The 26,028-nt window shown below is 48.6% G+C and overlaps 1 protein-coding gene across 8 annotated transcripts in view; it reads right to left on the bottom strand.

Moving 5' to 3' along the window:
- Positions 1–4,253: 4,253 nt before the first annotated feature.
- PROM1 (prominin 1) overlaps positions 4,254–26,028 on the bottom strand; it is an 89,977-nt gene continuing 68,202 nt past the window's right edge. For 5 of the 8 annotated variants that reach the window (XM_053672455.1, XM_053672457.1, XM_053672454.1 and 2 more), the window contains 14 exons: positions 23,730–23,882; positions 22,545–22,668; positions 21,060–21,163; positions 19,236–19,320; positions 17,665–17,811; positions 16,765–16,836; positions 15,689–15,781; positions 13,956–14,009; positions 12,180–12,260; positions 11,993–12,061; positions 9,176–9,268; positions 5,965–6,080; positions 5,429–5,724; positions 4,255–4,794 (listed from right to left, as the gene is read on the bottom strand). In XM_053672455.1, the coding sequence (XP_053528430.1) occupies positions 5,688–5,724; positions 5,965–6,080; positions 9,176–9,268; positions 11,993–12,061; positions 12,180–12,260; positions 13,956–14,009; positions 15,689–15,781; positions 16,765–16,836; positions 17,665–17,811; positions 19,236–19,320; positions 21,060–21,163; positions 22,545–22,668; positions 23,730–23,882 (1,228 nt within the window). In that variant the 3' untranslated portion in view covers positions 4,255–4,794; positions 5,429–5,687. Of the gene's footprint in view, positions 4,795–5,428; positions 5,725–5,964; positions 6,081–9,175; positions 9,269–11,992; positions 12,062–12,179; positions 12,261–13,955; positions 14,010–15,688; positions 15,782–16,764; positions 16,837–17,664; positions 17,812–19,235; positions 19,321–21,059; positions 21,164–22,544; positions 22,669–23,729; positions 23,883–26,028 lie in introns of all 8 variants that reach the window. The other 3 variants (XM_053672459.1, XM_053672458.1, XM_053672456.1) reach the window with 3 other exon arrangements.

Below are 26,028 nucleotides of genomic sequence, written 5' to 3'. Positions count from 1 at the left end.
CATTAGTCATTGCAGGGAATGGCAGAGTGAACATGCTTTGGCTCCTGCCCTCGAGACTGAACGGTTCAGCCTACAGCTCACTGTCTGATGATTGCTGTAGACATGACATCTTGTTATGTCTTCAAGATTTGGATGGTTTTCCTCGGCTTACAGGAGGAAGTCCAAACTTCTCAGTGACATAGGAGGACTCTCCCTTCTCGATCCCAGCCAGCTTCAAGGTCAATACCCACCACACCCTACACACAAGTCCTCGGGCTCCAGCTGTGTCTGCCTCTCCACTCTTTTCCCCACATATCATCCTTGGTAGCAAATGGTTATTGGTTGAATTGGACTTTGAGGTGATCAAGATTATTCTCATTATAATAATAGAAAGAAAACTGAAAACAACAGGAACAAAGTCAGGCATTTATTGGAAGTTTCTTGTAACTTACATGTAAACAATGTAAGGAAGCCACCTTGAAATGGAACGGGAGTTGCCAGGCCAGAGAGCTCCCTCAAACCTTTGGAATGTTAAAAATAGGGCAAAATAACCTTTCGACCAAGTTTGAGCAACATTGTGTCCCCCCCAAAAAACCCGCAAAAAATTGTTTGCAAAGATAGCAAGAAAGCAAATACTATAACCTCTTTCCTCCCTTTCTCTCTCTCCCTCTTTTCCTCCTCCCTTCTCTCCCTCTCTTCCTTTCTTTCTTTGTCTCTCGTCTGCACCCTGGTCAGACTTCAGCTCACAGGCTGGTCTGGCACAGCTTCCAGGAGCAGAGGGGGAATGAGGAAGGCAGGCGAGGAGGGGAGAGAAGAGACAATCCACAGGAGGTACATGGTGGAGGGTGAGTGAGTCCAGGCCTGGAGAGGGCTGGGGAATGCGTCTTTGCATAAAACATGTCACTCTTTATGGTTCAGATGTCTTTTCCCACCTGACTTTGGGAAACATAGAAATATGTCATTAAAGGAGCAGCCACAGCCCTCCCAGCTGCCACAGGACAGCACACGCTGGAGATTCACAGGGAGGAAAAGGTCTTTAAAGAGTTTCCTTATGCTAATTATGAACGGCAATCATTTCGGAGCTTGGAAACCCAGCTTTATTTGCAACTAGACACACAGTGAGAGATTCTCATGTTCGTGTTGCTCTTCACCACTTTACTGAAAGCACTTTGACCCCAACCACAATTTTCACGTCTCTCAGGCATTTCTTAAGTCCTTTCTGTTCATAATGGGATGATGTTGCTGAAAATGTCAGTGATTGGCCCAGTGTCCAAGTCAGCACAACGTTCAAACAATGTTTTGGTCATTGAATGTGTGAGAGGCAGAATATGTATTAGAGATGATAAGGTTCAACACTATCAGTTTAAATTTATCACTTCTATTTGACAATTATTTACTGAGTGCCAAAATGAAGCTCAGAGAGAGTACATGTCATGACGAGGTCTTAGAGCCTATGAGGTAGCAGAGTGTGTTAGCGGTGTATTGCCAGTTGCTATCCCAATAAAGCCTGAATTTACGGGTTGAACTCACTGGAAAGTTATGCCTGCTTCACTAAAGTCCAAAATGGGTGTTTCCACAGTGGATGGTCATCAACAAAATTGCGTCAGTGCCCCTAGAACCATTCTTGCTGAACTTCATGACTGTAGCTGAATTGATTAGTATTACACTAATACTGCCTGATTACTGTCCAGGCAGTATTCTGTCCTGGACATGGCCAATGCCTTTTTCTCAATCACTTTGGCACAAAGTGCCAAAGATCAGTTTGCCTGGAAGATCTCCTGGTTCTCCAAAACCCTGTCCTTCCACAGGGACACCCGAGGTCTCCTGTTTGCCACCAGTGGATGGCAGAGTAATGGCACATGCTTTCCCCTTCCCAGGGGTGACTGCACCGCCCGTATCTGCTAATGGGCTCCCATGACCAGCAGGGGGCAGTGCCTTGGAGGCAGATTCTGACTCATATGAAAGCAGGGGTGTTGGGGGCTCATTAACCCTGAGCAGATCCGGGGTCAGCCATTCAAGTCAGATATTGGGGGTACAAGGGCCTGAGGCTCATAGACTGATCGCTAAGACAGTATAGGAAATGTTAACGCGACCAAAGGGTCATGACCAGGCTTAGTTGGGCTGTTTGGGGACAGGAAACTGTGTACCTCATCCAGGTATTTTGTCCAGCCCTGTATATTAAGTGACCAGAAGATCTTCCAAATTTGCCTGGGAAGCAGGTGTGGCAGATTTGGGCCACAGCAAAGTAGCACTTGAGACCAAGCTTTGCCATATTTTGGGGGTATCTGGATCAATTACAGTCATATGATGCCTCACCGTTCCTGGCAAAGGGCAATTAGACAGGATATTCATCAGACATTTCATGTTCCTCCTCTTTCTCAGCAGGTCTAACTACTGGATAGACCATGTTACCAGCATCGTAGGCAATCTGCATAGCCAGGTACGTGAGCATGAATGCAGCCGGTCCTCAGAGCAACTGCGCCAGCAGCTGCCCACCTCCGTGTCTGCAGCTCTGGGATTGGAAGCGGCAATCACGGATCAGAATGCAGGTCTCTCTTACGTGAGGGACAGCGGCCTTACTGCCTGTCTGGGCCCTCAAAACTACCCTGGGAACACATGGATCGGGGTGGGGGATGCTGAGGGGCTGCAGAGCCTAGAGTTGAAAGTGACCCGAGTTAACAACTGACCATCGAAGCCTTCCCCTGGGATTTGCAGGACTTTGGCAGACACCAGAGTTCCACTAACAGTTACAGCTGACCGATTCTGCCAGTGCCATTCTTGTTCAAGAGACAGACAGCGATGCTTCCTATTCGACTGCTCCTGTTCCTTTAAAACCGAATGGAGACTCCTCTTTGGGACATTGTGTGTGTAGGCTGACTAGCCTCTGCTTGAAGCCCTGATGACAGGGTGTTCAGTGCCTCGCAAAACTCAATCTATTTATTGGAAGCCTACCACGGGTGGGTGATACTGGTTCCACTTTGAGCCTACTCCGTGCCAGGCATGCTGTCCATCATCGCACCCACCCAATGAGGTGGGGGCAAGCCCCGCCCCATTTAACAGAGGGGATGAGGCTAAGGGAGCCCATGTTGCTTCTGCGGGGAGAGTCACATTTGAACTGAAGTCTTCTGAGTCTAATATCCATCCATTCTTCCTCTAATGCATGGTGGGGGATCAAAGGAACTTAAAGCATGAACTGTGTGCATAAGCTTTTAAGAGCTTGCTGGGAGGGAGCAATGAACTAAATGCTCATGTAGAAGAGAACAGAGAAGTGGTAAAAATCACCGATCGGCCGCAGGGGATGGCAGCAGAAGTTTGGGAAAGGCCTGCGGGCGAGCAGGAGCCCCTCCCTGGGAAAGGACGACAGGAGGGAAGACGGACATTTCAGACTGATGACGGGCTTCAGGGCTGGCGGCCAGCCATGTAAAACTCCACCATGAGCACTGTCTGCGGACAGGCCCTGCCTCCCCCCGGCCTTCTGCAGAGGCTGGGTAGGCATGTATTGCTTTGCTAACAATCTATTGTTTCTGACGGGGCGTAACCACATTTCTTGGATAAAAGCTATTTTCTGAACAGATCAAGACCTATCCCATCGGGTGATTTGCAATATTGCTTGGCCAAGTTTACTGTTTTGGACTCATCCGGAAAGCTTGTTAGAATACACATCCCTGGGCCTCGTTCTCAGTATGTCTGGGTTGGAGTCTGAGATTTAGCACTTCTGGAGCTCCCGGATAATCCGGTTGCTCCGGGCCCCGGGGCCACCCTTTGAGCAGTGCTGACTGGCAGCCCTTTTCACCACTGGAAAGCACTGGGCACCTGTGAGGTGGTTTAGTCTGAACTGTTAGGGAATGGTCTGTGTCAGAACCACCTTAGCCTCTGGCGCCCATGCGCTGAAAGCCAGGCGCTGTAGGGCTGGGGGACCTGGATCTTCTCTGGCCTGAACACTGAAGAGCTGTGTGCTGGTGGGTCACTCGGCTCTGCCAGTTTCAGGCCACTTGGCTTACAGTTTGGAATGGAGCTGCTGGCCTCACAGCGATCTGGCGAGGATTACAGGAGGGGGCCAGTGCGAGGCACAGAGCCTTCCTCGGAGACCAGTGTGGAGACAGAGGCAGTAACCGCAGTGGTAAGTCTGCCCCCGGGGAACCCCATGCACTGCCCGCGGTGGGCAGAACCCGGGGGTGGCAGGGAACAGACTGGCCCTCAGGCCCTCGGGTAGACACTGACTCTGACGGAGTGTCGGTCTGACTTCCAGTCTCTGTAACTGGGAGAATATGTTTCTGCTGCTTTCAGCCACTCAGTTCGTGCCCTTTGTTACAGCCACCCCGAGGAGACAATATGGTGCCTTAAGTGGTAACTATAGTTCAGATCTATTTTTCAATGAGAAGGGTGGAGTCATATTTCTGAAGTCATTATTTTATTGTTCACATGCCTTCGCATGCCTTCTATTTGCCGAACTTCCTCCAACTACAAGTCTAACTTCCCAGGCCAGGGAATGTGACAAAATTCACATCTGGTCCCCAGGGCTGAACTGAAGATGAATGAATGTGTTCCGCAGTCGGACTTTCACAGACGGCGCGGGTGACTAAAGCCAGACTCCCAGAGGCGGAAGGCAGGGGCGCACGCCTTTCCCTCCTGGGCCCGGAGTGCGTGCTCCCTACGGTATCCTGTGTCCGTAAAGTCCTCGGGGGGCAGGCTTCTTTTCCAAAATTGGCAGACGCGGCAGACCAAGAACCCCTGCAGTTGGATCTGTTTAACAGCTTTGTTCATAGGTTCTGAGTGGTTTGATGTCTATGAAAACCAATATTACCCTTTTGCATACTGTAACAAAAATAAATATACCAAAAAACCATGTTACCTCCGAGATGGATACTGATACCATGGATTACAAAGACAATTTAAATGCTCATGTGACAACTTGTTAAATCTACAAAGAAGGCAAAGTGCTCCCTTTAAAAATCAAATATCAGCCCCGGCTGGTGTAGCTCAGGGGATTGAGCACAGGCCTGTGAGCCAAAGGGTTGCTGGTTCGATCCCCCGTCAGGGCACATGCCTGGGTTGCAGGCCAGGTCCCCAGTAGGGGACACATGAGAGGCAACCACACATTGATGTTGCTCTCCTGCTCTTTCTCCTTCCCTTCTCCTCTCTCTAAAAATAAATAAATATATATTTTTTAAATCCCCCAAAAATCAAGTATCAAAACAACCATTTTATATATTAGTACATTTAACATGTACAATTTTATTAATCAACAATGATTTATTTTTTCAGCACCATGTGCCATCCTTATTTTTAAGAGGCATCAGCATTTATTTTTATCTGGACATATCTATCGTTGCTATATAATTTTAAGATGCTATTGATTTAGTTTAAAAAATCCATTGACTAATAATAAAAAGCAACCCCCAATCCCAGTCCCAACCTATGAACATGGTTTAAAAAAGAAAAGACTTACTTTTTCATGGGTACAGTTTCAACACTATAAAATATCAAAGAAGAAAAAACAACAGAGAGAGACAATTATTTTTTAATTCTGATCACAGCGTAACAGCCTCACCCCCCACCTTGGTACTCCCAGGAGATGCTGAAGGAACCAGGTCGGAAGAGAGCCGTGTGGAGGAGAAGATGGGTGACGTAACAATGAAGCGAACGAGTTCACCGAGCACAGAGAGAAGGGCAGACTACAGGGTCAAAGAACAGACTAGCCAAAGCAGCTACAGATTCAAGTGCCAAGTCCCCGGGGCCGAGGAACTGCAAACAAGAAACAAGAAGGCCAGTTAAGGAAACAGAAAGTCAAGCAAGAGGCAAAAAAACGGTTAAGACAAGCGAGCCTAAGAAAATTGGTACAAAGAACGCATCTGAACAGAGGTGACCCAGGAGTTAAACAAAAAAATCACGTCATTTCCACTGAGCTCCTCTTTAGCGAGTTCTCGGGGGGCAGAACCACAGAATAGGACCCCCGGCTCTGGAGGGACACCAGCATGTACTTACTCATCATACACATCCTCCGAATCCATCCGCCGGTAGTACTTGGCCAGCTTTACAGCAAAAATTAGAGCCGGGAGCAAAAATATGGTAGCTTTTCCTATGCCAAACCAAAACAAATTCTAGGGAGAGAAAGAAAATCGGGAGGGTTACATGCATGAAGATGGGAAATGGGAAACATCAGCTGCTTGGCGAAAATCACTCTATTTTGCAACTTTTTAAAGGAGTTCTAATTTTGTTCACTGAAACCACTAGTGAACTTGATAATGAGACAGCCACCAGGTGAAGCACTACAAATGATTATAATTCATTAACTTTTTTTTAAAACCTTGAAAGGATCCCATTATATTTATTTTATAAACGAGTAACAGAAGCGGCAGTCCGAAGCCAGGGTGGGCTTCTAGGACGCTCCAAAGGAGCTGTAGACCAGTCCACTTTGCCGCCAGCGATGGGAGGGGCAACCAAGCAGGCCTGGGCCCGAACGGATCCCTTTGGAGAGATGTTCTGCTGTCACGGTGACTAATGAACCCTCTGACTTCGTTCTGCACATGAACAGTGATGGCAATGCTTCAGGTGCCCCAGGCTCTCGACAAGCCTCCCAGGTTTCGTTTTACCCATCTCTAAGGCAGCTCTCAGGTGCATTCAATTCTGTTTTGTTTAAAAGGCAATGTTAAAGGTTTTTTTTTTTTTAAGTTGCCAATATATTCAAGTCAGATTTCACATAGAAATCTGGACTTATGTCTTTTCTTGAAAAGTCTGAAGTTGGATCTCGTAACCCCGAGCTCGTCTTCCCACAAGGCCGCAGCCGCGGTGGCTGAGTGGTGGCTCTCCCTTTAAGAGGGGCATCTGTCCTCAGCTTGCCATGGCCACATCACTGACTTTTGTGGGGGTAGCAGCTGGCATTATTTAAACTTATGCACCCGTCAGAACAGACACCGCCGGGCACTACCAGCCTGACCCCGTGGGCACGGTGCACCAGCCAGAGTCCTACGCTTGTCCCGCTTTGTAAACCTGCAGCCCGCCGGGTACCAGGAGAGGTTCAAGTCTTTGCCCCAGGCCTCCGGCCAGTGCTCTAAGTACCCAGAGAGCAGCCTTGGCCACCCAACGGTGCGGCAGCAGGCGGCGTGGATTAAAGCACGACCTCCCCGCTCAGCTACTGCACTGCTGCTTCCCTCCTGGTCGTGTGCACTCTGAATGACAGTGGCACACGTTGGCCCAGCATCTCCAGTGAATTTGTCCTCCCCCCACACTTTTTTATTGGTAGAGTCCTATGCTTCTGACCTGTTTTGAGAGGTTTTAAAGTTTTGTGATAACTGCATATTTTTACTGGAAGCTGCCTCAGTCCTTCTGGGAACAACCAGGAGGAAATATGTGAATCAGCCCTGTGGGGAGTGTTTTCCTGGGGAAGTGGATGCCCAGGGCTCTCGCTCTGTATTGAAACCGCCCGCTGCAAATGGCTGCAGCCTGCATTCTTCCCGAGCAGCCGCCAGCCGGCCCTCCCCTCCAGGGCTTCTCCTGTTATCTGAGAGCAGGCGTCTGGCGGTTGGGCCAACTGACCGGCCTGGGTGGGTGGGGGGCACTGCATGCAGCGAGATCCATTCAGAATCAACCAGGCTAACCAAGGACCCTCCCGACCCCACCCGAGGGCTTCACCCAGGGCCATCAGCAGGGGCTGCAGGCAGCAGGACAGGCCGGGTAGGAAACTGAAGGAGGAGGGGGGCAGCCAGGAGACCAAGGATCAGGGTCTGGATCCTAACATTGGGAGTGTTAGGGTCATTTCCATTCACATACAGAAGTCCATCCCAAAGACAAAGGGACATGTAGACATGGGCCGGGAACATGGACGAACAGAGCAATATGGATGCACTGTGACGGACAGCTGTCTGGTTATCCTTCGTTCACCTCACTGCCTGTGCCAGAAAGGTACGGATGACAGTGACAGAACAGAGCACACACAGACCCTGCGGTCGTGGAGTGTAGAGGCCAGTTTGTGTGTCCTGGGGGCAGTTCCTTAACCAGGGAACCACACAGATGCACACTTCCAACAGCAGCAGCGTCTCTGAAGGAAGAGCCGGGAGGTCAGTGGGAGTGTAGAAAAGGGAGCCCAGTCTGCTGGGAAAACCAGAAAAGGCCTCCTGGAAACGCGAGATGTGTCTGAGCCCAGACCTGAGCTGAGATGACAGGTAACAGTAGTGCCTGGTTCTTGAGTGGGTCGTGTACCAGAAATGGTGTTAAGGGCTTTACATGTAATCTCTCACTAAACCATCAAAACGACCCCATTGAGGTGATAAAGCTCAGGAAGGTTTAATAGTTTTCCAAAGTCACAGAGTTCGGAGAATGTAGAGGTGACAACTGAATTTGGAGTCTGTCCTCAACCATTACATGACAAGACCTAGAAGAGTGAGCCAGGTGGGGGGGGTGGGTGTGGTAGGGAGGAATGAGAGCAAGAGAAAAAGAGCATGTGTCCAGTCCCCAGTCCAGGCAGAGGACGTGGCATGTGCAAAGGCCCTGAGGAGCTCGAGATGTATATAAAGAAATAATGCCCCCTAAAACAACCCCCCAAAACAGGTATGCCTAGTGCACAGTGAGACAGGTGATTAAATGGTGCAAATGTGGCCGAGGTGTGCAGGAATCAGTCGTGCAGGGCCTAGAGCATTCTAGGAAGGATCCTGATCTTCATTTCGATAGCAACTGAAAGCCAATGAGGCAGGAGAGGACTGGCACGTGGGGACTGTCAGTGTCTACTGCAGAGTGAATAGAGCAGAGGAATAAACTCGGTTAATTAGAACTGACCATTCCAATAGTTACATCTCAATGGGCTTTTAAATCACAAAGGAAATTAAGTTCGCTGTATCTACAGGTGTGTGCGCGTGTGTGTAGGCACTGGCACTTTTGAATATTGGCCATCTGCACACCAGTGACTATTGATTTATTCCTTCCCAATTATTCTGGACAAACAGTTTTCTTTACGAGGGTCCTCTAACTTCTGTAAATATAATTCCAGTAAAGAGCAAAGATGCGCAGCTAGGTCTTTGACTTGTGTAGTGAATTAGGTATCAGAGTACGTTCATTTACATATTTGATTTTGGGCCCAAACATAACACACCCAAGCAGAATACTATTTTATATTATAATGCATAGTACAATCTTGGAGGGGAAGGATAAAAGATGATGAGTTTATCATCTGTCCTTAGCTTCTGAAAGATGAAATACTTACCATGGGATCGATGATGTAACCACACAGAAACACGTTGACAGCAGAATCCAAAGCAGTGGCCACGGGCTTGCAGGCTGCGATTTCCTCCACGATCTAAGGGGGAGAGAAACAGGCAAAGTCTGAGCCACAAGAACCTGCGAGAACCAGACATGCCGTGTTCCTTCAGCCCGTCTGCACGAGAAGGCTCTCTCTGTCCTCTGAGATATGGAGCCGCAGCTGGTTTGTACAGATGAGTTCTACAGTGTCCAACAGCATGTGCCTGGAAGCAAGACCCTGATTCTCTCTGAGCCTCAGTTTCCTACTTCTTCCCTTGTCATCTGGAACAACAGGAACCATTGTCCTGGACCCCTGCAAAAATTAAAAAGCACACCTGTCCAGCAACTTATGTCAGTCTGAATTTCTCACCTGATCCCTTTGTGGTCTGACAAAGACGTGGGGAGGAAATGGAAAGTTAGTTCACTAATCAATGTATGTGTTAGAAGAAGCTCCAGCGAAGTTGTTCTGTGAAGGGTCATAGAGCGAGTATTTCAGGCTTTGCAGGTGAGACAATACATTTTTGTCCCAACTGCCTGACTTTGCCATGGCAAAAGCAGCCACAAATAATGTAACAAAAATGGGCGTGGCTGTGTGCCCATAAAGTTTTATTTACAAAAACAGAAGTACCTGCAGACCCTCTTTTTAAAGACAGAAAACAAGGTACCGTATTTTTCAGACCATAAGACACATCCAGGTTTTAGAGGAAAATAAAAAAGAGAAATTTTGAGGGGAAAATGTGGTAAAATATTTAATAACATAAATAACATTATATTTCACCAACGTAAATGTAAACAGAACTCAACAGCAGCATTAACAACCATTGTTCCTCCCACATTTGGGGGGTGTGTGTCTTATAATCTGAACAATACGGTCCTCATTAATGAGGCGAGAATAAACAAGTTTAATGGATCCCAGACAGATGCTCCAGTCCCATTGGCTTAAGAGAGCGACACTCATTCATTCAAAAAATTCTGGAACACGGACAATGTGGTGTGTCTTATTTCTTTTTTCTTATTGGTCACCTCACCTATACCTTACGAGGCAACTTGCGTTAATAGCCTTATGCATCTCCAAATTCAAACTATGTTACAGTCTTTATAGGCTCCTTCCCTGTTTGCTTTACCAAAAGTGGGGTAGAGGTTGTATTCTATGTGTTTTTCTGCATCTCGTCTTTCTCCCCAAGTCCCACAGTACGGCCCTAATCCATTTTGTTCCAGTGGCCATCCAGTGTTCCCACAGTGAGGCTCCAGTCTAATCGAACCATTCCTGTCCAGATCTGCTTCGGATCCAAGTGTTTGCATTGTACTCCAGGTATAAACCTGCCCACCATGTGGTCCCTTGGTCTAGTGGAGAACTCATACAGTGGCCACGGTGGCGATGATGATGATGCATTTCCTCCACCACTACTCAGCCGTGTGTGCTCCCTCCTGCTGCCACTGAGGAAACCCAGAGGCCTTTGCTTCTGGGGGTGGGAGGAGGTGTCAGTACAGACACCAAGAAGCTGGCTCAGGAAGGAGGACCAGGTGCATGGCCCACCCAATGCACGCGAGTGGGGACTGGAGGCAGGGATTGGCAAGGGGGGTACGACATACAGAGGGAATTGCGTGGAGCGTGAAAGTTCCAGGATTCAAGCAGGTGAGTGTAGCTGGAACATGGGGCGGGGCAGAAATGAAGGAGAAGATGGCAGGCAGTTTGGGCTCACATGGTGAAGGGCCAGGAACAAGATTTGCGAAGCTCGGGACTGTTTGGGGGTATCCCAAATTTTCCTGAGTCACCAGACTTCTCAAAGCCCATGTTTGTCAGCAGCAGCTACCTAAGGTACTCAGCTGCAAGCATCACCCCCCCAACCCCACCCTACCCTACCCCTGCCACCACCACCACCACCACCATGGAGTAAGCCTCGAGAGCAGCTGGCTCAGAGCCCAAGATGACAGAGCGCATTTTCCAAGAAACCATAATTCCAGAAAAGCCGGGTGCTGGCTGCAACATGCTGCCTCAAAACCACTGGTTTTGAGCACAAAACTGTGCTCTTCAACTTTTCCGATATATTCATGTAGATATAACCATTATAGACTGAACTGGGTCTCCCAAAAGTCCATATGTTAAAACCCCCCAACTGAAAACCATATTTGGAAATATGGTCTTTGAAGAGGCAAGTCAGTTCAAATGAGGTCACTAGGGTGGGCCCTAACCCAGTGTGACTGGTGTCCTCATGAAAGAGGAAATTTGGACAGACATGCTCAGAGGAAAGGCCACGTGAAGACACAGAAAGAAGACAGGTGTCTACAAGCCAAGGAGTGAGGTCTCAGAGGAAACTAACCCTGCCAACACCTTGATCTTGGATCTCCAGTCTCCAGAATTGTGAGAGAACAAATTTTGGTTGTTTAAACCACACGCAGCTGACTAACCAACACCGCAGCAGGCTCAGTGCTACCCAGGGTGTATACAAACCAAACTTCAAGTGCACTCTAACTTAAGGAAGTCAAGGTTTGCTCGGGGGAGCACAGGCAAGTGTGGCAAGAATCTCTGTGATGAAGGTGAGCACAGGGAACCAGGGGAGACCATGGGGGGCGTGCCCTCCAACCTGGGAGGCGCCGTGCAGTCTGGACACTTGTTCTGAGTCTCAAGGAAGCTCCAGTTATGGACCCTATATCCAAGGTCCTTTTACTTATCTCCTGTCAAATTACCAGGAATTTGATGTTACTTATTTCTGATTTTATCCTGCAAAATTACTATCCTAACACAGGATTCCCCTGTGTTCATAAAAGATAAATTACTTACAGAGATCTTGACCCACTGCAGATAATGTTCAAAATATCCAATTATCATCTTCCCATACTTCTTACTTTCCTGAAAAGAAATCAGAGTTGGAAACCGTTAGAATGACTATACCCCACTCTACTGAGTCATGTAGTTAACGGGCACAGGTCTACTTATTGGCCTGCCGATTAAAAGGAAAAAAACTTACTTGAACAATAACAGAAGAAATGCTGTTTGCAATAAAGTTCTGAGCAGAATCCAAAGAGGAAATGACGTTGTGCACTTTCACCTGAAAAACAGCAATAATCGCCATGCTATCTATGGAGTAAGAAAAGGGTTCCGTTGCCTATGGGTATGAGCGCTGTTGACTCCATCCTGCACCCCCATGGCTCACTAGTGAAGGACATGGCAGATCCAGCCCAGCCCCCTGGGGGCAGGAAGAAGGAGAGGAATACATAGCAAGTGGTTTCTTGTTCCAGATACCGGGCCAGGTCCTTTATCTGAAACATCACTGAATACTCACAGGGTGGAAAGGAAGGTACTGTTGCTCCCCCCTCACAGGTGAAGGAATTGACCCCGCCCAATGTCACCAAGCTGGGAAGCATGAGACCTGGAATTTGAACCTAGTTTTGTTTCCACCCTAAAGTCCATGCTCTTTGCCCTGTCACACAGATGAGGACAAGGCCAACCCACATGGCAGCTTGGTGCAAATTAGAAGAGGTGCCCAGAGACCTCAGGGCACACAGCCTGGCCAGTGGGTAAGGGCTGATACCTGCCACCCCCCCCCCCACCTATCACGAAGGGCAATACACAGCAGCACGCCATTGCCCTGAATGACGAGGTGTGTTGGGGTGGCCTAGGACCTGTGGGCAGTCCTAAGTCTGTTTCCAGGTTGCCTTGGCATGGGACACACATTCATGGAATGGCAACTGTGACGAAAGGTATGGGGATGGTCCCGGAGCAGAGTAAACCTGACAGTCTTCAGAGGACCTGAGTCAGGACCTCAGATCACCAACAAAGAGGTGGATTTGGTGTTGCCCCAGAGAGCACCAACTTTAACCCGAGGAGTTCATGGTTTACTGGGGTGGGGGGTACCCAATCAAGCGTGGCAAGAATCCCTGTGATGAAGGGGGGACTAGGGAGCTCTGAGGAAAGCTCGGGAAAGGACCTGTGGTTTTCTGTTGTGAGATTGACCTCCAACAGCTCCCATGAGCCACCAATTTCATGCAGTCAAAATATTTCCGGAGCTGCCTAGTGTTGCCGTGGGTACAAGCTGAATACAACACAGTCTGGGCACTCAGCTCCCTTATGGGAATGTTTCCAGCCCAAGGAGCCCCTGTGCTGGATGGTATCAGCTGTTCATGATTATTGGCGCCTTCCCTGGCATGGCCGCCCAGGGGCGGGTACACTTTCCCACCCTGAGGATGGTGGGCTTGGTCACGGGACGTGCTTTGGCCAATGGGTCATAAGGAGGTGGCTGTGTGCTGGTTCTAAGAGGTGGCTTAAGGGGCAGCCTGTGTTCCCATTCATCCCCTGAATTCCTATCTTCCCTTAGGAAGACACAAGGTGGCCCAGACAGAAACTGCTCCCCAGACTGGGTCTCTTGGTGGGACAGTGTGTGGAGAAGCCTACAGTCCACCCGAGGGTGGGAATGAAAGTCGGCGGTTGGAGGCACTGAGCCTTGGAGGCTGTTTGTTAGGCAGCGTGCTCTCAGTAAAGGTGACTAGTGCATCTTCCTGGTTTGCATCCTACACATCAAAGCACGGCTTTCCCCAGTATCTCTAACCCCGCTCAGAGAGGTCGTCTGTGTGGACGGAAGTACTTACAGAAAGACGGTAGGAAAGCCCAGTTTGGAACAAAATAGGTGGATAATGGAGATTTTAAACAATGTAAAGTACCTGCAATACCAGCATCTCTGAAAGTTTGTGTGCATGCACCTCTGTAATAAGACCCCATGACAGAAAAAAAAAAAAGGAATACTTACCCCCAATCCACTGCTTTTGTGTTGAAGGTCCTGAATGCTTTGGTGAAGAGTTGTCTGGTAAATAAACACAGATAATATTTCCCCACTCACTACATGAAGCAGCAAGACCCCACGCCTTGTGTACCCCCCAGGGTGGCCCCGAGTCGGCCGTCAGGTCCAGCTTGGCTCCGTAGTGGTGGTGCTGGAGACGGAACCACAGACCCTGTCATGAGGTGCATCTCACAGGCCCTGGTGGGAGAACCGGGAAATGAGGACAGGCAACCGAGAGCCTCGGAGGGCAGCACAGCACGTGTCCGGCGTCAGGGCTGCCCAAAGTGGCGGACGTTGCTTAAAATACAGCCGCCCAACCAGAGTGGCTTAACGTGTGTGGTTCAGACCAGAGATTGGCAAACTTCATCGTTTAGGACCAGATAGTAAAGGTTTTAAGCTTTGTGAGTCATGCCCTGTCCCAACCCTACAACTCTGCCCTAATAGCCTAAAGGGTGATCTGATTCACAGATCACCTGTGAATACTCGAGTGTGACTGTGTTCCAATAAAACTTTATTGATAAAAACAGGAAGTAGGCCAGAGCCCACAGGCCATAGTTTTCAGGGCCACTGTTTGCTAACCCCGGGTTTACACTGTAGGTCGTGTACAGAGCAACTTGCCTACTTGTAGACAGGTTGCTCCTGTCCTGAAAAGGACAGGGAATCCTGTGGCCACTTGAAGGCAGGAATTTAAGGGACATGCAAAAACCAGCTTAAGAGGTTAACAATTTGTGCAAGGCATAAGTAAGTAAAGGAGAAAATGGTGGTACAGCACAGAAATTAAGAAAATTCAGTACAAGGACTTGTAAATACACAAATGAATCAAAAAGTTAGAAGAAGAAAAACAGAGGCAGTGAAAACTAGTTCTGGAAACTTCTGAAGTCAAGTGAGCTAATATGGTTCTCCCAGCCTGAGCATGGTGACTCTGTAACCATTTCCACAGTCTTCCCCTGGACAACTGCAAACAAGACCCCCTATAAGCCTAGAAATAATTTCCCCTTTTTACAGAGTCCCTCTGGCAGGTGAAATCCTTCATCTCCAGCGAGGCAGGAGCCGGTCCCACCATTTCCAGACAAGGACACTGGAAGCTACGTGACTTCTGAAGAGGCAGAGGCAGCATCTGAACTCAGATCTGCCTGAGGCCAGAGCCCCTGTTCTTTCTCGGCTATAAGCTGCCTTTCCAGCACTCAGGGAAAAAGCCAGAAGATGGTGAGGAGACTAAGGAAAGCCAGGCAGGAGGACGGAAGAGAGGGGAGAGGAAACTCTGACCGGGACAGCAAACAGGGCTGGCGGAGGCGGAAAGGACCCACTCCTGCCCTCCCCGATTTCTTGGCAGGGTTTGCAGGAAAAGAATTTGAGAATAAGTCAGTCCGGAACAGAAAGAAACCTCAGCGTGCAGCCAAGTGCTGGTAAAAGTGATGGGAGTCGGAGTACAATGTGTTAACACGAGGCAACGTCAGATTTTATCCGAGTGTTCACCCTCGGGTGGAAAAAGACAGGAAGGTAAGCAGAAAGAAGGGGGTGAAGTTGAAGTTGCGTCTTCTTTAAAGTTCAGATAGTATCATTTGTTTTTTTTAAAACAGCTCAGTTTCTCAGCCTGAGGCCGTTGGGTTTGCCTGTGTGAGATGCATATACTGTGGCATTAGGCTAAATGACAGCCACGCAGGTGAAATGAGTCACGCGAGGGGCACAGGAAAGCGCATTACCATGGACGATTCCAGAGGTGTGACTTGGCCATGGTAAATCATTCTAATCTTCTGAGCATTACTTGCCAGGGACCGCTTCAAGCTTCCTTGGGGCTACAAAGAGAATGAAATAAACAGAGATTAACACCAGTTTTCCAGTCCCCGAAGCACTCTCTCTGGCCCCCAGGGCCCTGGGTGCAAGGACAGCTGTGAGCCTGGGGGCTGCGGGAGGGGCCCTGCCCAGACACGGAATCACAGAACCAAGAGCTGTCTGCAAGGACCGACCGACACTCCCCAGTCCTTCCCGAGCGCCACTGGCTGCGTTTCCGCTCTCTGCCCCCATGCAGAGCTGCTATACAGTCACCGCACAGTAGCAATGTCTCCTTTTGCAAGGAGAACACCAAGGCTCCACTGAGCAATTTTTCTGGAATCCACACTTCAACAGTGTTTTGTATATGAATGTACAACAATCCTATTGCCCATCTTACAGGGGAGGAAGCCAGGGCACGGAGTGGAGAAATGCCCTGCCCGGGGTCCTCCAGTTAGGCAGCAGCTGAGTCAGGATTTAAATCGGGGTCTCCCTCCGGAGCCCAGCTTCCCATCACCACGCTCTGCTGCCTCTCAAAAGGGACCAGTCCCAGCCATTCAATCACCAGCCAGCAGAGCAGCTGGTGAAGGGAAAAGCTCACGGAGCTCGGAGGGTGTCTTTGCCTTCCCCCGCCCCACCCTCTTACAGGTGGTGCAAAAGGGCGCTTGGACTCCTCCTCCCGTGTTCTTGGTCTCCATTCCCTGCATTGCCAGGAGAATGTGTGTGCATGTTTGGCAGAGGGGTCGATGGGGTGGGAGCTGCGCCAGCACCTAGCACGGGGCTCGGGAAGAGCTGGGTGCATGCAGACACCACCTGGGGCACCTTCCCAGGCTCTTGGACTTTTTGGCCCCATGGCAGGGATTGCTGGTGGGACCCTGGAGAGAGCGGTTGTGAACAGGCGGCTGCTTGGGGTGTAGGGAGCCTCTGCAGGAGCCTCTGCAGAGGGTTGGTGGTATTGACATTGACACCTACAGCGATTTCAGAATTTAACCCCACTCCCCGAACTCACCAACTTGTTGGCTTTTTCTTCTAGACCATCTGCAAACGTTAAAAGATTCACCTTTGTGGGCGTTTTAGCTGTCTAAGAATGGAAATGAAAGAACACCGTGTCATGGAAATGGGACTTTCAACCCTGAACGATGTCCACAGGCAGCAGAGTGCACATGGGCCTACAAAGAAGGTGGGACGCTCTTACACAGGTGACCTCTGCTTTCTTTTCTTTTTTTTTGAAAGATTTTATTTATTTGTTTTTAAATAGAGGGAAGGGGTGGGAGAATCAGAGGGAGAGAACCGTCCATGTGGGAAACATCTGTCCCACACCCCCCAACCGGGGACCTGGCCGGCAACCTAGGCACATGCCCTGACTGGGAATCAAACTGGTGACCTTCCGGTTCGCAGGCTGGCACTCAGTCCCCTGAGCCACACCAGCCAGGGCTGCATTCTTATTTATAAACATAAAATCATATTATTCAAACCTACAAAGAAGTGAGGTGCTGATTGATAGATGCTAGAACCTAGATGAATCTCAAAAACTTTGGCTTACAGGAAAGGAACAAAGGTCACACACAACATGATTCTATTCACATAAAGTATCCAGAGTCGGTAACCTCACTGAAACAGAACACAGAGTGGCGGTTTCCTGGGCCCGGGACAGGGATGAGGAGCAACAGTTAATGGGAACAGAGCTTTGTTTTGGGGTGATGAAGACGCTCTGGAACTGGGTGGAGGATGTGGTCATATACCGCTGCTGCGATCATGCCAGATGCTAGCGAATTGCTCACTCAAAAATAGTTGATTTTTTGTGTTACCTGAATTTTATCTCAATAAAAATAATAAATAAAAACAAAAAAGAAACACACCCATGCTCTAATTTTCCCCAAAAGATCAAACGTAAACAAATGGGTCGTACCTCTGCCAAGTAGGCGCCGTAATCTATTCTGTCCACCCCGGAAGAGCTGAAGTCCTGGAGGTTTTTTTTCCCTGCCACATCCAGCAGGACAATATTGTCAATATTCACCTTCATGTCATCAAAATTACCGCTTATGTTTTTGGTAAACTTCGTGATAAAAACAAAGGTCAGAAGTCAGTCTACTTATCTCCAACAAGGTCACCAAAGAGCAAGAAAATGATACGGGACGAAAAGCAACACGCATGCACTCCACGGGCATTTCTTTCCGACTCCTCCTGCCCCTCCCTCCCCTGCCCCCTCCTTCCTTCCGCCCTGTGACAAGAACCGTGTGAGGAGGTGGGGTGCAGCGCAAAATGATGTTGCTTCTTTATCCTCGAAGACCTCGAAGGGAAGAGGCACAGGAACTGCACCAGGACAGTGGGGAGCGGTACAGTGGAGAACCTTCCAGGGGGTCTTGACAAACAGAGAAGCTGACAGGGGCCTGGCAGGCTGCATCCCGGGACAGGGGACAGCACGCCCTGGACTCAGGAGGTCGGGAGGCCCGACTTTGCGGGCCACGGTGACTCTCGTGGGGTGGCCCTGAGGGTCAGTCAGTAGTTTCAGCCCTGTGCAGTGCCCAGTGTCCTGGACCCTCTCCAACCTCGCTCATCATGGCACATGGAGAAAATGCCACATGGTGTGATGGACAAGTGTGTGTACGGAAGGCATTTATTTTGAGCTTGGTTACAAGATTATGTACTTATGAACACCGCAAGGCATATTTAGGGAAGGTGGTCAGCACCAACTTTGTGTGCTGCTTCAAATAGACTCTTCGTGTTTGACACCTGTTAGGCCGCCGCGATGCCTTTCGTGAGGTCTCAGTGGACCAGCTGTGGGGGTTGAGGAACGACCTTGTCCCTGGCATCCCTTGGTGCCTGCTCCCATGGGAGACATCCAGAAGAGAAGGCTCCTGAGTGTCTCTCTGGCATAGCTGAGAGGGCCAGCGGGACTCCAGGTGTGTCCCTGGCCTGGGCAGCCCAAACCCTCCTCCTGCTCCTTCTGGTCGGAGGGGCCATGCCATTCACTTCCATCCCTGGTGCAGTGCCGTCTCGTGCCAAGGGCCAGCAGAGCTCAGGAGAGCCCACCCCGGGGTGCTGGGGCCAGAGCCACAGTTCGTAAGGAATGACAGTGGGGTGGGCTGAAGTGGTCGGTGCCGTCTTCCCTCGTCAGGGGCCTGGCAGAAGATGGTGGCCTGTCTTGGAGAGCCAACGCCCCTGGGACACAAGTGGGGCTTGTTGCTCTACAAACACTGACACTCGGGGAGATACACCATTTCCCTGTGAGGTGCCCTCAGGACCTGTGTCACCTACTGGAGAAGCTGGTGCCTCAAGAAAAATAAATGAGTGGTTGGGTGGGGGGGTACCAGTGTTTTGGAATTAGATGGAAGAGAGGGTGGCATGACCTTGTGAATGGGTGAAATGTCACTTTAAAACGGTTGGCTTTATGTGAGTTTCATGTCAATTTGAAACAACAAAGACAACTGGATTTAGTGAAGAGCTACATGAATTTCCTGGTTGGCTCTAATTACTCACCTCTTGGTTGTTGAGATATTCACTGATATTGTAGATGTTCTCCAGCTTCAGTGCGGTGTAAATGCCTTTATTGTCTTTGCAGTCACTACGGGGATAAACAGAGGAATGTGACCCAGGGAGGCAGGTGTGACCACCTCTGTCCACTGCGAATGTCAAGAGAAGCGTTAACTGCTCAGTCTGTGACCAGAGGGGCTTCTGGACGTTGACACAGCAGGTGGTCACCAGTGGACGTGTGGACCGCCCCAGCACCCACCATTCCTGGCTCTGCTCCCCACTTTATAAAATTCCCACTTAGAGAACAGGTTTGGAAGGATTAGTATGTATATGCCCTTCTCTCTGTCTCCTCCGGTTCTTTCCAGGGCTGCGGGGGATAACATGTTTACGCACTGGGAGGCCGTAAATTCTCCTTTCAAAATGGCTAGAAAGCGGTGTGTTACAAGGCGTGTCACGGGCTTTATCGAAAGGTTCCATGAAAGGTCTTCCAGACTGTCTCCCTCCAAAATTCCTGGGCTGGGCTTCACTCACTGAACCCACGCTCGGACGCATACTCTAACGGCAGGAGGGAGACACGGAGCGGGCCACCCACATCCAGACGGTCGTGATACTTTGGCTGGAGACATAACTTGGCCTCACCTCCCTGGGCTTCCTTTTGATGGGAAAACCCCCTCCTCTGAGCTAAGAAAGGCCAGCCTCATCTGATGCGTGTCTCTGCCAGCCAAACAGCTACTCGTTGGGGGTATGTCCCCTGAGTTCTTCAGCCAGAACCCTCTAACACTTGGAGGTCCCTAGAAGGTGTAAAGCTCCTCTCCAGGGAGCCCCGAGTAGGTGGGTTTGTTGGACTGGAGAGCCTGATGCTCTAACAAGCAGAAGGTGGACTAGAAAGTTCTGCAGGAGCCTGAGTCACAAAGAACTTGGACTTGTCCTCTCAGCCTGGGGAGGGCTTAGTTTTGCCCAGAAACTCCAATGCATTGACAAGGTGTGCCAAAAGTGTGTGTTGGGAAGCGTCCTGAGGAGTCTCTGGGCCGAGTGGAAGACCACAGTTGATTCGCAGTGTCCGCCATGAGGGCAAGGTGCAAGGGGGGTGGCCACGCCTGCTGTCGTCTGCTGTGTCTGCTAGAGGAGAGCCACTGGCACTTGAGTCCTGGTGCACAGAGAAAAGCTGAACTGTCCAGGGCCACAGAGCCCCCTATGGGAGATCCAGGATAGGAGCCCACACGGTCCCACTCTACAGTCCGGCCCCTGAGCTGCACGGCCATTCCCATGTCTGTGATTTGGACCCATCCACAAAATTCCTGTTACGTGGCATTTATCTGGGATCCTGTGAACAAGAGTTTTCACAGGATTCTGTTGTATATTTTAGGGTCATGTTCACCAGTGTGTCCCAGTGACTGCTGGACAGAGGGACCTTAAGACATCACCATTCCAGGATCTAGAAAAGGGGTCCCCAACCTGCAGGCCAAAGACTGGTACCAGTCCAGACCCGTTAGGATAGGATCCGGGACACACAGCAGGAAGTGAGCTTGAATGCGATTCATTCCCTAAACTCCCCCTTTGACCCTGGTCCAGGGAAAAATGATCTTCCACGAAACCGGTCCCTGGTGCCAAAATGGTTGGGGACCACTGGTCTGGAAGGTGTTCAAAGGAAGAATCATCTTCTTGGTCTTATTTCTACTATTTTTTTTTTGGTAAGACTAGAGTACAGCTTAATTTTAGAAACTGGAAAATCTTATCATTAAGGTTAAAGACACTTGGAAAGAAAAATTCTCATTCGGGGAAAAATAACATTTGAACTAGCAAAAAAATACATAATGCAATTGTTTATACCTGTAAACTTGTTCGAAAGTGAGATTAATATTCGGTTTGTTAAGTACCATGCCAGAGAGATAATATTTCCACTTCTCATTTATTAAATATGGTGTATCCAAAATCTAGAACAAATTTTAAGACATTAAAAAAAAAACAGTTTCACCCTCATATATACACACACACAAACATATATAAAATGAATATTCTGTTAAATACATTTTTAGGATTTCCATGTCATGATTTTCCTCACTAATTTTCAATGTAAAAGTAGAAAATAATAGCGCGATTCGAATAAATCAAACCACCACTAGGTAGCATCAAGAGGAATTAGTGAAATTACTTTTTTTTTTTTTTTGAGAACGCTACATCTTAGTAAAACAAACACACTAGAAACGAGAGAAGACCAGACCATGGGGTGCAGAGCAGCTAACGGGCAGCCGTGAAGTGGTGGACTCGGCCCCTCGCTGTCCTTGGGACCAGGGAGAAGCACATTCTCACGTTCTCTGACTTTGCATGTCACGTACATTTGAGAGGGGCTAATCTGTGCATGGCTGTATGCCGGCTTAAGGCGTGCAAATGGTTTCAAAATATTACCTACTTGTTAAGAATTATTTTTAAATGGTTTAACACAGGATGGAAGAAAATAAAGCCTGGCTTGATGTATTATTACTATTTTTTTAAATCAAGAGACCAAGTGAAGCAATTGATGCTCTCAATTTAATTTTCCTCAACCAACTGAGTCATGAAAATACCATGACAACAGCTGGTTACTTTAACAGCCGTTCACCTGACTTTAGAACAGATCAGACGGAGGTGGAAAATATATACAGTCAGACAGGAAAGCAGAAATATACTTAATAAATCAGAATCTGGAGAAAAATATTGGAAAGCCAAACTTAGGAGGCAGGCATGTAAACTGAAACTTCCTCCTTTACTACTGAAGCTGACGGTGAGACAGTCCCCTGGTGTCTACAGTGGCTGGTTTCCGAGGGAGAAAGTTTAGAGGGAGGCTTGACTTGGATTACTAATGGACTCAGCAGACGGTCTGCTGGATATAAACTGTCTGCCAGGAGGCGCAGAATTTATCATCCCTTTCATTTTGGACTTATGGCCTCAAACCATCTGTGTGGGCAACTGTGTGGGCATCTGGGAGACACTTCGAATACCAGACACTTCCCGGAACATGGGAGGAGCCCAAGAATCTATTTTCTGATACTTCCAGCCACATTTGACAATGACTGCTAAGGAAAATTTTTTTCTCCCCAAATATTACCATCCCCACTGATACACGGGCCTGAATTCCTGGTACTGGTTTCACTTACCAAAAATATATCCTAGCACATTTTTTTTTTTTTGCTCGGCAAATAACAGTGGGAATCTCAACTTGTCTAATAAAAACTGAACTGCTCATCTGTTCGCACTGCTCCCGAAGAACCCACATGATAAGGAGAAGTCGACGCTTCGGCCCAAGCCTCCCATCACGGTCACGGAAAGCACATTTACCTGGAATAACCTCTTGCTTTGGTAAGGTTCACAGACCAATTTTTCCACATTTCCACCAATGACAAAAGAAAGAACCACAATGATCATCAATATCCAACAAAAGAGGAAACTGATTCCAACCCCTCTGGAAAAAAGAGAACTAAGGTTAAGAATTCTATAAGGAATTATTCGATGTTCAGTATTACCTGCCAGTCATCACTGTTCAGTGTAGGAAAGGGACCTGAATCTTCAGCTGTTTGCAGGCTGAACAGGTCAGTGTGCCCAGGAGCGAGGACAGGAGGTGGTAAACATGGCGGCCTTTCAGTCCTAGGCACATGCACATTTAGGCAACCCTTATGGCTTAGTCGTGGGTCCATCTGCAGCCAGCACCATGGTTCAGACATGGGCTCTGAGTCAGGTGAGCAAACCGAGGCTTTCTGCAGAGGATCCAGTGAGCTGGGGGGCTCTGAGGCTGGAAGTGTGACTTTGAGGGTCCAAAGGGGGCCCAGGTGGCTCTGTACCCAGAGAGGGCACAGAGTGTGGTGAACGGCTGCTCAAAAGACAGTAGGGGTGCACAGGGGGGTGGCTGGTGGATCCGGGCAGGGGAGCTACTGAGGGGCTTTAAGCACAGAAGACACACAACCCAATTTCTCCCTGAAGAACAACATTCTTGGGAGAGCATGAAGGATGGGATAGACAGGTAACCTCTGTTCAAAGTCAAGTTTCTAGAGTTTCAAAGGGAACAAGCTAGATGGCCATATAGAACAGTGTCTGATACCAAGTAAGTAACAAGTATCTGGTGGATGGATGGGTAGATGTTTGGATGAATGGATTGGTGGGTGGATGGATGGATGGTTGGTTGGATGGATGGTTGGATGGATGCATGGATGGATGGATGTGAACGCAGGGAAAAAACAATGGGAAAAGAAAGCAAACTTTGAAATAATTTCCATGATAGCTGCTTTAAAGAGGAGCCCACCATGGATAAACAGTATGTTTAAGCTTGTCTATCAAAGTATAACTAACTTAGAAATTTACTTTTCCACTTGATGAAATTTCTCAGAATGACAAACGTATAATCACAGGTACACACCACTGGAACTGAGGGCTCAGCTAAGAGGCCACCAGATCTGTGCACCACCCGGGTCACCTGCTGTCCTCCCTGAGTTCCCACCCTCCACATGGCAAGGAAGGGCAAACACTCACACCATGAGGAAGACGCCCCCAGTGTTTGAGATGCAGCCTCGCCTGGTCGGGGTGGCATTTCGGTCATAGCCACACACGCCGCACAATAAGCCGAGGTAATAAAAAGTCACGATGAGAGTCAGCAAACTGCAGGCTACCAAGCCACCCAGCCACCTGGTGAAAGGAGCACAGTGTTACTACACATGACAGAGGTGACCTCAGTGCAATGCCAAGGCCGTCACACCAGGGTGGAAGCAGCTGGGTAACACTTGGTGATCAAATATCAGATTCCCCTGCTAAATTCCTCAGAGGGCGACATGAAAGGATGCTTTCCTACCATTAGTCTTCCAACCCAATAAAAAAATCTTAATTTTTATCTTGGTTTTGAAGTGTTCTTGCCTCCCGGGGACCGTTCCTTCCATGGCCTCACTTCTGTGGCGCTCCTAAGCAGGGTCAGCTCTGTGCCTCCAGGGATACTGGTAACATCAGCCCTGACATCCACATCCTTTCCAGGTTCCTAATGCTCTACGCACCTCTCAGAATGATGATGAGATGCAAATGGACCACAATTAGCCAACAGATAGAGAAATATTGGGCTTTCCCCTTAGGTCTTTCTCTAAAGTATTTTGTGGTTGCAAGAATATTGGGGGGCACTGAGTTCTTCGTGGAACCACAGATTCTCTACATGGTGAGCGCATTGAATGTTTTAGAATTTTACAAGCATCCTAAATCAAATGCCTGCAGAACGCAAATCTCAGTTTTGTAATGGTCCTGCGTGACATTTTAGGATAATGGATCTTCAGTTAGGTCTTCCTGGCATTCCTGGAATGTACAATAAGCTTTTCCGGCAGCTGAAGGTAAAAATGTTGCCCAACCTTTAAAACACTAAAAAATAAAGAATATACTCCCGAGACAGCAGCCCGCCCCTAAAGCTTTTCATTCAATTAAGAGCAATCTTGATAATTATAATAGCCATCTGCATCCATTCTGTGGCGTTCTGTTCCAGATCCTGGGGACACGTAATTCAATAAGCCTCGAAGCCTGGGCCCAGAAATCTTTTACCGTTAACGTCTGCCTCATCTGCTTAGGCACATTTCTCTTAAAAATGAGCTGATGGACTCTGGGCAGGGGAAGCTGACACGTTGACAGAGAATGTGTTCTTTCCATCTGTGGAAAACACTAATGGGATTGTAAGTTCATTGAGAAAGGGTCTGTCTTATGTCTGTCCTGATACCCAGTGGGGTGGGCTAGCCCCAGGGGAGGGACGTGGTCCAGGGTAATGATTAAGAGACTGGTCAGGTGGGGGTTGAAAACCCCCTCTGCCATGTGATTGCTGCTTTAAGTGAGTCAGTTCATGCCCCCGAGCCTCAATTTCCTATGAAACTGGGCTATAAATAGGATACAACCCCGGGCTGGGGGGGGGCCTTGTTATAGGAGATGTCACGCGTGCAGTGTTTGGTGGGCACACTGTAACTGGCCCCTAAAGGCTAGTGATTGTTGTTACCATTTATCTTGCGCTCTTGCATAACTAATAACCTGAATAGGAACGACCGTGTCTAGAATGTGCTCAGGTCTGGCCAATGAGAACAGTTCTGGGGAAATAGCTCCTGGTCATGGGGCTGAGCCTTTCAGGGAGAAGAGCACATCCTAACATCTCACCTGGTCCTCCAAATACCTCCATTCTCCAAGTCCTCCCTGGCACCGGGTCTGAGGAGTCCACCGGCACCGCTCAGAGCCAAACCCACCACAAACAGTTGTTCCCGGGGCAAACCTGAGCGGCTTACCTGAGCTCTCCGGACAACCAGCTGGGCTCAGGGACGTTCTTTCTGGGGCACCAGCCTCTCCATATTTATTTTATAACCCAGGGATGCAAAGAATCTTACCCCATTCCCCTTGTTTTTCTTAATTCCTTTTCAGTTTTAAAATCCTGGTACGTGCTTTAAGTAATTATAACTAAGAGTCTAGAAGCCACTAACAACATCAAAATCACAAATCATTAAAAATTTATCTTAAGAACTTCCAGCTGGCAAATTAAATAGAACTATGAAGTGCTTTGTGAATTTGCATATCATCTCTGAGCCGCAACTACACTGATGTTCTTCATATAGTTTCAATTTTAGTTCATTGCATTTTATTTCTGTGATATATTTACTTCTAAGCTTTTAAGATCTGTGACTCTTCCTCTTTCAATTACAGTTGATGTTCAATATTATCCTCTATTAGTTTCAGGCTTATGACACAGTGGCTGGACAGTCACGTGCTCTATGCAGAGTGGTCCCCCGATGTAGGGATGAGGTACAAATTGGCAGATACAGAGCAG

This window comes from Artibeus jamaicensis, unplaced genomic scaffold (genome assembly GCF_021234435.1).
Source record: "Artibeus jamaicensis isolate MK-2021 breed Jamaican fruit bat unplaced genomic scaffold, CSHL_Jam_final contig_76, whole genome shotgun sequence".
Classification (NCBI taxonomy): domain Eukaryota; kingdom Metazoa; phylum Chordata; class Mammalia; order Chiroptera; family Phyllostomidae; genus Artibeus; species Artibeus jamaicensis.
The sequence above is the reverse complement of the archived record's forward strand: the minus strand, read 5'-3'. Positions and strand labels throughout refer to the sequence as shown.